Below are 12,145 nucleotides of genomic sequence, written 5' to 3' on the forward strand. Positions count from 1 at the left end.
TATATATATATAATACACACCATCATTCAAAAGGGGGTTAGTAAGATTTTTTTAATGGTTTTGAAATAAATCTCTTCTGCTCAGCAAGGCTGCATTTATTTGATCAAAAATACAGTCAAGGCAGTAAATATTTTTGAAAGAACTGCTTTCTATTTGAATATATTTTAAAATGTTTTTCCTGTCATGCTGAAGCTCCATTACTCCAACTTTCAGTGTCACATGATCCTTCAGAAATCTTGCTGATTGCTGCTCAAGAAACATTTCTGATTATTATTATTATTATTATTATAGCTGTTATATATAGCTGAAAATGGTTGTTTTGCTCAATAATTGTGTGGAGGTGATTACATTTTTCTGTGAACAGAAAGATTGAAATATAAATCTGAAATGGAAAATAAAAATGTGAATTATCTGAAATTATTCAAAATATAAATCTTTTTTAACATTATTAATGTTTTTACTGTCATGTTAATTTTTTATTGCACATTTTGCATTTTTTATTGCACATGTACAATGCAAGACAGGGAACATATCAGCATCGTAAAGCACACCACACCGACATAGAAAAAAGCAAGAATTGAAATTTAATAGACTATAACAAAGATATAAATCAGCACAGCGCACCACATTAGTGACTATTTTGAAAATGAGGAGCATACGTTTCCCATCTCGCTAGTTTTCTTTGAAGTATTTGATAGCAAACTTAGAAATATTCTGTCAAAATATAAGAAATATAGTAAAGGAGGTAGAGCCCAACTGATATATCGTTTAGCCGATATTATCGGCCGATATGAGCCTGTTGCCAATATATCGGTATCGGCGAATATGCCGCCGATATGAACATTTTTTTTTACAGAACATATAACGCAGATTAAATGCTTCTGAATGGTGTAATTACTTAGTTTGTCCAGCAGAGCACGCTCCATTGTTTGATTTGATCGTCACATCACAATGATTCTAATTCATTGTTTTGCATGATGATATGATGAATGGATGGTTCATTTTAACAGCAAATTCAGTGACGTTAGAGACTAGAGCTGATCTGCGCTTCACGGCGCGTGTCTGCGGCGCATTAAAGCCTGTGTTACGGCCACCGTAGCTGATCGCGGCCACTCAATGCTGGTGTTTACCGGCTGCACCGAGGCCCAGAACTCATGCATATCAAATCGGTCACATCACATCGCGCGGCGCGACAAAATACCATAGAATTCTATTGTATTTTGTCGCGCCGCTCGCGTCCGGTGTAGAATAGAACCCATTATGTTGTCTACACCGGATTCAGTACTTGAGTCTGTTGAATGGTGATTTAATGCTACGCTGTCACCTACTTGGAGAGACTCAATTCTAAGTAAATAAACAACAATGCCCTCGTCTTTTACTCTCACAATGAGCTTATCATATTCGTTTGCTACATTAGTAGGATTATTTATTCAAGTTTACATTTGGAAAAGCTGTGCTTCCTGCATAAACCTGCCCCTGTTGGTTTGGCAGTAGCTTTCTTGCCCTACACAGTTACCTTGTTTAGTTTCTTAATTCAAGTTATATATATTTTGTTCTATTTGTGTTATTCAAACTTTTGAGTATACTGTAGTATAATATAGCCTACACATATATAATATCGGCCGATATATCGATATCTGTCTTTTTTTACTCCCTAATATCGGTATCGGCATCGGCCCCCAAAAAACCCATATCGGTCGGGCTCTAAAAGGAGGGTTTACATTTATTCCATTTACATGTCTAAATTTACCCACCAAAATTACCATGCTCAGTCAGAAAACATGAAATTCAATATATTCTTAAAAACTGGGTATTTTTCTAAAAAAAAAAAGGGATAAATATTGTTTTTCACTAAAAGCTAATTGAAAATATCCACCCAAAAATTAGACGTAAAATCACAGCAGTAAAAAGGGTCTTCAAGAGTTCCAGGAAAGGAAGAACAAAATGAAATCTCTTCTGTAAAAATTCCAAAATAAAATTTTTATTTTTCTTTTATCAAATTTTATGTCTTTTTAACCTTTGGGGCAACAGGATCAGTGTCAGACAGAGTGTCATATATAGTGTGAAAGAAACCTCAACATCGCTAAAGCACTGAAAATCACCAACATGCTTAAAATCTGTAAATTAATGTTCTTACACTTATTGTCAAATAATTTACTGGGGAAAAAAACACTACGGTCTTTTTTATCAGTTTATGGATCCTTGAATTAAAGTGTCAATTTCTTAAAGTCACCCTGTAGTCAAATATTTCATCCCTTAAAACTTATCCTTGATCATCAAAATGACATATTTAAATGTTTTTTCTTGTGAAAATAATTTTCTCATGCCTTAAAATAGCTTGAATGTAACTCAACACCCTTGCCTCATTTACTATACGCTGATCTATGAATATACAAATTAGTCCCGCCTCCACTCAATGGCAAAACAATGGCATACATGGATAATGACTGATAAAACTATGTTTTTGCTAGCGGACAACTACAGTGAATACTGTAACATTCGTTAAAGTTACTTACTTGACGATGTTGGGTCCTAAAATGCCTTGAAGACTCGAATGCAGCTGTTTGTGATTCTTAATTCGCGCCCGCGAGCATATGCGTGTGAAGTGCAGACGCCGATGCGGGAGAGGTGGGCTACTTTTACACTGTTGCCACGGGTTATAATGCAAGTTAGCGGTTCTAAATCACATGAAACCACAGCTTCATGGGTTTTTTGTTCTAATTTATTTTTGGTTTTGTGCTGGTATTGGTATATTTTTCATGCTAGTGATGGGAATCAATCCCTTGACGTGATTGGTTATTGGATTGTGACGTAGCAAACCGAGGGCTGTTTCAAATCGCATTTCAGTTTTAAGGAGAAAATACTCAGCAGTGGTGTTGATTAATAGATTGGCACATGGTTTGTCTAAAAGCATATTAAAAACACCACATAGACAGACAAATAAACAACATAAAAAACTTGATTGTCACTACTGGGGGACTCGTAATGACCCCAAACATTTGAATGGTAACTTACTGTAAATTTAAGAATAGTCCTCATTATAAACACAAAATAATAATCACCTTAAATATTCAATGAAGACAATTAGACTACATTTTGTTTGATTGGGGGCTGTCAGGGACCTGGATAATGGGTAAAAATGGTACGTTTAAAGTGATTAATACAAAACAGTATTACAGTAGAAACATTTAGTTAAATAATACTAAAAATTAGGGATTTCCCGATCAGGTTTTTTGTGCCCCCGATCTGATTTGAGTCATTGAATATTGAGTATCTGCCGATACCGAGTCCCGATCCGATATTTGTATATTCCTATAGGAATGTATATTTGGTGCACACTTCAATACATTAAAGTTATTAAAATCAATCCAATGTATACAGGGTTGTGCAGAGAGTAAAAGTAATATATGTATGATGTATGTATATGTCCATAAACAATTTTTTTTATGTTTCGGCTGTTCAATCACGCCGGCACCTCACGCGCACACACCCCACATATTATTCAAACTTACATCGCAGTCTGTTCATTATCAAAATAAAATACAGTCAACCAAACATATAAAAGGTTACACTGGTCAGTTTAAATAGACCGTAGTATACCGGTCCACTCTGCTGTTATTTATAAGTTGTTATATACCTCTAGGTTCGATGAGGATGACACATCCTCATTTTTAGACTCAATAGTTGACCTGAATACCATAGAGGTAGATGACAAAAATCGGTGTGTTTCCTGTTTCCGTTAAAGAAATCATTGATTCTATTAATCATCTTAAAATCAACAAATCTCCGGGGAATGATGGTATTACTGCAGAATTTTATAAGGCCTTCTCTGAACCCTTAGCTCCATTTCTTACAGAAGTTTATGCAGACAGTATTCTGAGAACATCTCTTCCTCCTAGCTTGACACAGGGTGTGATTACTCTGATTCCAAAACCCAAAAAGGATCCACTTCTTATTGAAAATTGGCATCCAATTTGTTTACTTAACACTGATTACAAGATTCTAGCTCAAATTTTTGCCCAAAGATTACAGAAAGTGATGAGCTATTTAATTGATGAATCTCAATCTGGATTTATAAAAAATAGGCACATTTCTAATAACATCAGATTAATTTTAGACATCCTTGACTATTCTGATTTGATTTCAGAGGAAAGTTTTATTTTATTTTTAGACTTCTACAAGGCATTTGACACAGTGGAGCATGCTTTTATTTTCCGTTGCCTTCGAAAATTTGGTTTTGGTGATTTTTTTTATAATGCCATCAGGACACTTTATGCTAATAGTAATTGCTCACTGAAATTTAGTTTTGGTTTGTCACCCAGATTCACCCTTCAGAGGGGCATCAGGCAAGGATGCCCTATCTCACCCTATCTTTTCCTCCTTGCCACCCAGATTTTCTCACACTGTATTAATAAAAGTACCTTGAAAGGGATTCTCATTGCAGAAAGAGAAATAAAGATCAGCCAATTAGCAGATGACACTGCTCTTTTTTTAAGAGATGCCTCTTGGGTCCCTATTGCAATCTGCACTGTTGAAAGATTTTCTAAAGCTTCTGGTCTTTTTTTAAATTTGTCTAAATGTGAACTACTTTCAATTAAAGAGTGCAACCTTTCTACAATTAATAATATTCCAATTAAAGATAAGATATCTTATTTAGGTATCTCTATATGTAAAAATCAAAATAATAGATGTGTATTAATTTTTTCCCCAATTATTGAGAAAACACAAAGAAAATTTAATTTATGGCTGCAGAGAGACTTATCTCTGAGGGGAAGAATATTACTTGCCAAAGGGGAGGGAATCTACAGATTATCATATGCTGCTCAGTCTCTCCATGTTGATAACAATATTCTTAAAAATATTGACAAAATGTTATTTAATTTCATATGGAAAAATGGCATACATTATATCAAGAGATCTGTTGTTTTGAATACTTATGAAAATGGCGGTCTCAATATGTTAGATTTTTGCACATTTAATAATACTCTTAAAATTAATTGGGCCAAACACTTTCTCAAAAATCCAACCTCAGTCTGGAACTTTATTCCACAATATATTTTCTCCAAATTTGGTGGATTTAATTTTGTATTGCTTTGTAATTATAATGTTGAAAAAATACCAGCTAAATTATCTAAATTCCATAAGCAGGTCCTTCTCGCCTGGTCTCTTCTATACAAGCACAACTTTTCTCCTCATAAATATTTTATATGGAATAACAGAGATATTCTATATAAAAATAGATCTCTTTTCTTCCAGCGCTGGTTTGAGGAAGATATTTTGCTTGTAAGTCAGTTATTTAATGCAAATGGCCTTTTATTAAACTATGAGGAATTTCTTAATCGTTTTAACATTCCTATTACCCCTAAAGAATTTGCTATTGTATTCGATGCCATACCATCTGGAGTTATTAGACTATTTCAACGTATCCCCTACCCTTCTATTTTACCTTCTTTAGACCCTGCTGTTACAATGGTGGGGAAATATTGCTTTTCATCCACTTCTTCTAATAGATCAATACGTTTATTATTTCTCAAGGAAAATGTTTCAATTCCAAATGTGACAGTTTATTGGAATGCCTTTGTTTTTGATATTGCCTGGAGGAAAATTTGGCTGATTCCAAATAGTTACTTTATTACTAATAAGATAAGAGAAGTTTCCTTTCGTATTGTCCATCGTGTATATCCTGTTAATACCTTCTTAAAGAAATTCAAAAAAGATATTGATACAAATTGTTCTTTTTGCAAACAGCACCCAGAGACTATTGTGCATTTATTTTGGCTTTGCCATTACTCTAAAATATTGTGGAAAGACTTTTCCCTATTTGTTACTGAGAACATTGATAAGGATTTTTCTTTACTTTGGGAAAATGTTTTGTTTGGAATTGTTAATTGGAAAAAAGAACATTTACTGAAAAACAAAATATACTTACTTAATCTTCTTATTTTATTAACCAAATTTTATATACATGTAAATTTTCAGGTCAAAAACCACTTTTTTTATGTTTTGCTTGCTGAATTGCAGCATTACTTTGGGACTATCTTTAACTCGTGTAACAAGAAGGCTTTAAAAACAATTGAAATTTGTAAGTCTTTTAATCTTTTCCTTTGATGTGATCTTTTGTGATTAGTTATATACCCCTGTTTTGTACCCTGTAGTGTTTTTTTTTCTTCTTTTTTTCTTATTATTTCTTTTGTTCTACATTGTGACTGCTTTTATCTTTGTCTATATAATGTTCTTAATAAAAAATAAATAAATAAAAGAAAACAATGGATCGCAATGACAGTTCGGGCGCTGAGGAAATTTTAAATGTTTATTTACACTTATGACAGACCACAGATACAATTATGAGCCTGCTATGCGCCAAAAGAGCAGAGTGCACATCCATTCAGATGAACTGAAAAACAGCACAGATCGCTTGGCGGAGAGTGAAACTCTAATGCGCTCAGTCAGAGAGTGTTCGGCGACAGAAAATATATCTGAGCTAAACTTATACTTAGCCTCCAACTCACACACTGGCGAGTAAAATCTGAGAATTTATTAGCAATTGGCTAATATTTGACATCATTTAGTCGCCCAGAGTGAAGATTTAGTCGCATATGCAAGTGATTTACTCGCAATGTAGAGGGTTGTATATATATATACAGTATATATATGCACACACTGTACACAGACATTGGCAGATGTACTGTAAACATGTTTCAATGGTTGACACTGTAAACAGACTTTGGGGTCACAATTATGAATATGGGACTACTTGATATAAACTTCTTGTATTTTATACATATAAGAAGAAGAAGAATTACAACATAAAGTAGCGATAAGATTAGAAAGCATGAAGCTTGCGGTGTCAGAACGCCAGTTTGTCAGTCAAGTCCGAATCAAGACTCATCCATAATGCGTTATAATAACAATGTCTCAGACGGCAGATAAAAGTAAACGATAAATGAATGAGTGATCGTTACAAAAGTGTTCATCAAATACACTGAACACAGAAGCTCAAACGTGTATGACGGCTAAAACGTGTTGAGATCGGCTCGGGACATCCCTACTAAAAATGCAAGATATCAAACAATTTTTATTTATATATATACACACACAAATATAACATTACAATATAACATTCAGTATATAATAAAACAGTAATATTTTCCTGCATATATTTTTACTAAAACATTGTACTACATAAAAAATTTGTGTTAAACTCAGTTCAAGATTTTTTCCAGTTTTATTCTATGACATAAAATACATTAGTAATCTTTAGCGTTTTATTTCTGATGATTGTGTTTAGGCTATAAAATTCATAAAGGTTCTTAATTTGTGAAGATTTTCATGATGAACCAAATATTTGTTGGTCACATTTTATTTTCTGCAACAATCCAAAAACAATGGAAAAATCCTATTGAGTTTTTGTTGAGGGAATCAGGATGATTCTTTCTAGGCCTACAAAAAAGGTTTTCTCTCAGCTCTCTAGTTTGAACTGATTCATGGAAATGGATCCAACTTACAAACATAAACATTATAGATGGTGTTTGAATATCTCTGTCCTAACATTCTTATGCCCTCAAATTGCTAAAATTATCTAGAGGCCGAACAAAAATATATAGTAAAAAAAAAAAATCACATTAAAATCATTGCACTATTTACAATGTTGCTTAATCTTATATTTCCAGGAAGTTCATTTGAGAACACATCGATATCACCCAACCCTAATTTAGGAGTGTCTGAGAAGCGTGGCTCTTTTATGTGATTAATTCCAGACCAGAGTTGTATAGCCTTGCGTAATGGAGACTATAGTTATAAATCTTATACTTTCTGTTAAACAGTATCACTGATTACATTTTTGTGAGAAATTCAAGTTCACAGTTTACCTGATTAACTATGATTAACCATATTTCAAGATGAAAGCAAAAACCAACATTCTTGCGTAACCGTTTTTGAGAATGTTCTCTCGTTAAAGCTCTTCTCACCCCAAACTCTGTTTATTGGTTATATCTGCATTTGTGCCAAGCATTGATTTCTGGGTTAACACCTGGGGACCTTAATACCTGAACATCTTATTAATCATTTCGGGGGAGACACTTTGTTAATATGTAAGACCTTGGAGATTTCACTGCTCCTCAATAGACAATCATCCATTCCAAAACAGCCACACTGTGTGTATTTTTGTGCCATTGCTCATTTGAGTCCTCTCTCTGTGTCCTCTGTGATATGTGCGTGTGTGTCCCATGTTGTATCATGATGTTGTGTGTGGCTCAGACGTGCTGGTGCAGAAGAGTGGATTTGTAGTGGCTGACAGGAGACCTGAGTCTTTTGGTAAGATGATCGTACTATTGCTGTGTTTCTAGTTCTGTCTATACTCTTGTGCAAGTGATTCTTCTCCAGCAATGTGAAGGTCAAGTGTTATCAGCATTTATTTATGTGCAGCTTCCCCGCTGAGTTCATTTTGGGCTATGTGTGTATTATTGGACAATAACAGATAGCGTTATTCCTAATGGTTCAAAAGATAAAGACTGAGAGAGTCTGAATGCTCTGTTTAAAGGCTTGATAACTGTTATAGTAGTACTTTAACTATTACATGGTATACTTAGTACTTACTGATGTCACTTTTTTATCAGTGAGCAAAGTGAAAAAAATGTACTCCCTTTATGTTTGCACTACAGTTATTCAAAAATTTGATCAAAAGTTGTGAAATATTATTAAAAAATTTTTTATTATGTTTTAATGTTTTAAAATGCAATTTATTCCTGTCATGTTGAAGCTGAATTATTATTAAAATTCTTATCAATGTTGAACACAGTTGTGCTGCTTAATATTTTTGTAGAAGCCATGAGACGTTTATTCAGTATTCTTTGTTGAATGTAATAAACAGCTTTTATTTGAACATTTATTTTATAACATAAATACTTAAATTTGACAGACAGCATCTGTATGGTGTCCACTTAATGCAGAAAATAAATTATTTATTAAATTGTCAAATTAAAATGACTTATTGAAAACATGTTTGCACTAATACACTTAGAATCATAGCACTAGATCGCCCTGATTCAGAAGTATATCCATGATAAACATCTAAACATTACATAGGTTAGTATATAATAGAATTAATTATCAATCCTCTGTTAAATTTGAATGATTATTTAGATCCTGTAATTTTCACATGATACATGCAAGGATATGAGAAATATATGTGATATAACTATATGTAAAGCACTGTTTACAGGGAAACTCTTTACTCTGTGGTAATCAAAGCGGTAATGTTTAAACTGAAAAAATGTTTTAAACTGTTAAAATATTTCTTGAAGAGTTGAAGGTATATCACACAGGACATCTCTGTGTGACTGAGCAGTTCATACTCATTTCTGCCATCTGAGAACTGTTTTCAGATCAGTTGAACTATCAGTTTTGAATGTAGGCCCATCTCTCACACTGCAGCATTCGATGACCGTGATAACCCATGTCTCCACTGCTCTCATCATTTCTTGTATCTTTCCATTATTCTGCGAAGCGGGTTGGATTTTAATTGGACTGCTAGATTGATGTTCATTTCACAACTCTGCAGATTTTTTTATGGTGCCAAGTACTTTATGTCTGTGATTATCTGCACGCACTTACCCTGTCAGTTCGATCAGGTATTGGAGTCATTGTTACTGTAATCTGCTTTGATAGGCCTCTCCTGATGAATGCTTTAATAAAGACATTGGCAATCCAGTAAAATCAGTTTCATTGCTCCTTTCATAGCTTACTTTCTCTCTCTTCTTGTTCTCTCCCTTCCTCCAGGGCTGGTTCAGAGATGCGTGATCATTCAGAAAGATGAGAACAGCTTTGGGCTGACCGTCAGTGGGGACAACCCTGTTTTTGTGCAGCTCGTCAAACAGGGTAAGATGCCTGTCTGCCACGCTGTCTGTCTTTCTGGCTTTGCCCACACCAGCTCCTGCGGGTGTATGTCGAGACTCTCCACTTCCCAGGCTGATAAAACTTGCCTGGAAGTCAGAAATGGAGCTGATGTGCTCCGAGCAGGACCAAGAGGACACCTTAAAGCATCATAAAAGAGAAGCAGGGAACACATTGAATAACGTTTTAAATAAACATTATATGTATTATATAAACACATTTAAACATTATATATATTATATAGACACACTGAAGTCAGGGTAACCACATATTTAAGTTTTGACCGGAACAAAGACGAGGCAGTGTGTTCCTGTTGACAATTGTTTAGCTTTCCAAAAACTTTTCAGTAGACACAAACATGTTAAAAAACATTAAAAAAAAAACTCCATAAAACAGTTTTGAAAGTTCTGAGATGTGAAAATTCGGAAGGAATTGTTTTGTCAAATGGACTTTTACATAAACTTTTATAGTTTTTATCTCAAGTTCATTTGAAGATAAAAATTAAGACAAAAATATATTATAGAGTTGTATATACAAATTATTTCGTCATTTATTTTCTTAAGTTGAATTTCATAAAATTATTGTATTTATCATATTTTATTAAATTGTTGAATGTTGAATCTGAAGCTGATATGGCAATAAATTGTGAATAAATTGCGTTTGAGTTTGTGAAAATTCCATAGAGTGCATGCCTTTCTAAAGACTGTAAATGTATCCCCCTCACAGCTTTGTTTTCAACTGCATAAAATTCAATATGGTGTCTGTCTACCCTGACTAAATTTTATATGCTTTGACATTTCTAGTGTGGCAAAAAAAAGTGCATGTTACTCAAATACATTTTTTTTAAGTCTGAACAGCAAAAATGTATCTAAATATATATGATTTTTACACAACTTTGTTTATCTTAGTCTAAAAGGTGGTCGTTCAGGATGTAATGCACTTGTCATACAGTGTGGAATATTCTGTAGAAGTGCACGCATAATTGCTCAGTTTTCAAGTTTTTAACTGTGACATTGTAGTGAATTGTGATTGAGTGAGCACGTTTACATGAGACAGTAAATGCGTGAATACCCAAAATGGAGGTTTCGTCATTTGCAAAATGACAGTGAAAACCAGTTTGTGTGCGGTGTAAATGGAGCACATAAACCACATAGCACTGTGCTGAAAAACCACCCAGAACCCCTTAGCAACCAGATGGCAGCACTCTGGCAACCACCAGCTGCACCAGAAAATACTTTAAATTCATAATCATCTCATGTATTTTGGTAGATGGCGCTGCCATGCGTGCAGGTGTTCAGACGGGGGACAGGATCATTAAGGTAAGATGCTTGCAGATGCAAGGTTACTGTACAAAGCTGTATTTCTCACTGCCCACTACCCCTCTCTCTTCACCACTGCATTTCAGCATCTGTCTATTCTGCCACCTGCTGGTCACAAAATGACCATGTTTGAGGTGACGTTGGAGAACTCGCATGTATATGTTTTATAGTCAGAGTATATAGCATTTTTAATGTTTGTCTCATCTGCTTTAGGTGAACGGGACATTGGTGACGCAATCAAACCATGTTGAAGTGGTGAAATTAATTAAATGTGAGTATAAGCCATTTGTTTAAGTAACGACGAACACCTCATGTCTCCACCACTGACCAAAACTCATTTGTTCTTCACAGCCGGCTCATATGTGGCCCTCACAGTATTAGGCCGGCCTCCCGGGTTGCCCCAGATTCCCCTCTCTGAGGTAGACGTCGGGTCACCGGGGGGTTATGGGGACCCTTTCGTTACCTCTCCCAACTCATACAATGCAGCGGAACGCACCTCCTCTCCTCTTGTGTCATGGGTAAGAACCCCATAGATTGCAGCAAATTATTTTCCCATCTGATTTTTAATTTTGTTTTTTCATTCAGTGTTTATTTGTTGTCAGTTTACTTCCTCATATCTCTCCTCCAATTAAATTACATATTCAGTATTTATAATTTGCTCCTCCTTGTCATTTGTCAACCCAACCCTACATAGGAAGAGAACAGTGCTCCACTCAACCAAAGAATAGACAACAAGAGGATGGTGTCTAACGAGCAACAGGACATACAGGTCAGAATCTAAATATCAGACTCAAAACTACTGCTTTAAAGTTGACACACATGCTGCTTTCAATTTCACAAAGTGTACCTGTCAGTAAAGTGTTGAGTTACAGAGCTGTATTGTTGCAATATGACTTAAGTTGATAAGAATGAGGCCTTTCCTGTTGGGAGGTCAT

At 34.7% G+C, this 12,145-nt stretch overlaps 1 protein-coding gene across 1 annotated transcript in view; it reads left to right on the top strand.

Annotated features, from left to right (window-relative positions):
• The window catches only part of LOC107717293 (rho guanine nucleotide exchange factor 12-like), a 76,620-nt gene that overhangs the window by 40,242 nt on the left and 24,233 nt on the right, over nucleotides 1–12,145 (top strand). The window contains exons 4-9 of the mRNA XM_016523998.1: nucleotides 8,257–8,313; nucleotides 9,778–9,876; nucleotides 11,161–11,210; nucleotides 11,424–11,481; nucleotides 11,562–11,728; nucleotides 11,905–11,979. Coding sequence (XP_016379484.1) covers nucleotides 8,257–8,313; nucleotides 9,778–9,876; nucleotides 11,161–11,210; nucleotides 11,424–11,481; nucleotides 11,562–11,728; nucleotides 11,905–11,979 — 506 coding nt within the window. The remainder of the gene's footprint in view (nucleotides 1–8,256; nucleotides 8,314–9,777; nucleotides 9,877–11,160; nucleotides 11,211–11,423; nucleotides 11,482–11,561; nucleotides 11,729–11,904; nucleotides 11,980–12,145) is intronic.

Source organism: Sinocyclocheilus rhinocerous, unplaced genomic scaffold (genome assembly GCF_001515625.1).
Source record: "Sinocyclocheilus rhinocerous isolate Xijiao unplaced genomic scaffold, SAMN03320098_v1.1 scaffold1893, whole genome shotgun sequence".
Lineage (NCBI taxonomy): Eukaryota > Metazoa > Chordata > Actinopteri > Cypriniformes > Cyprinidae > Sinocyclocheilus > Sinocyclocheilus rhinocerous.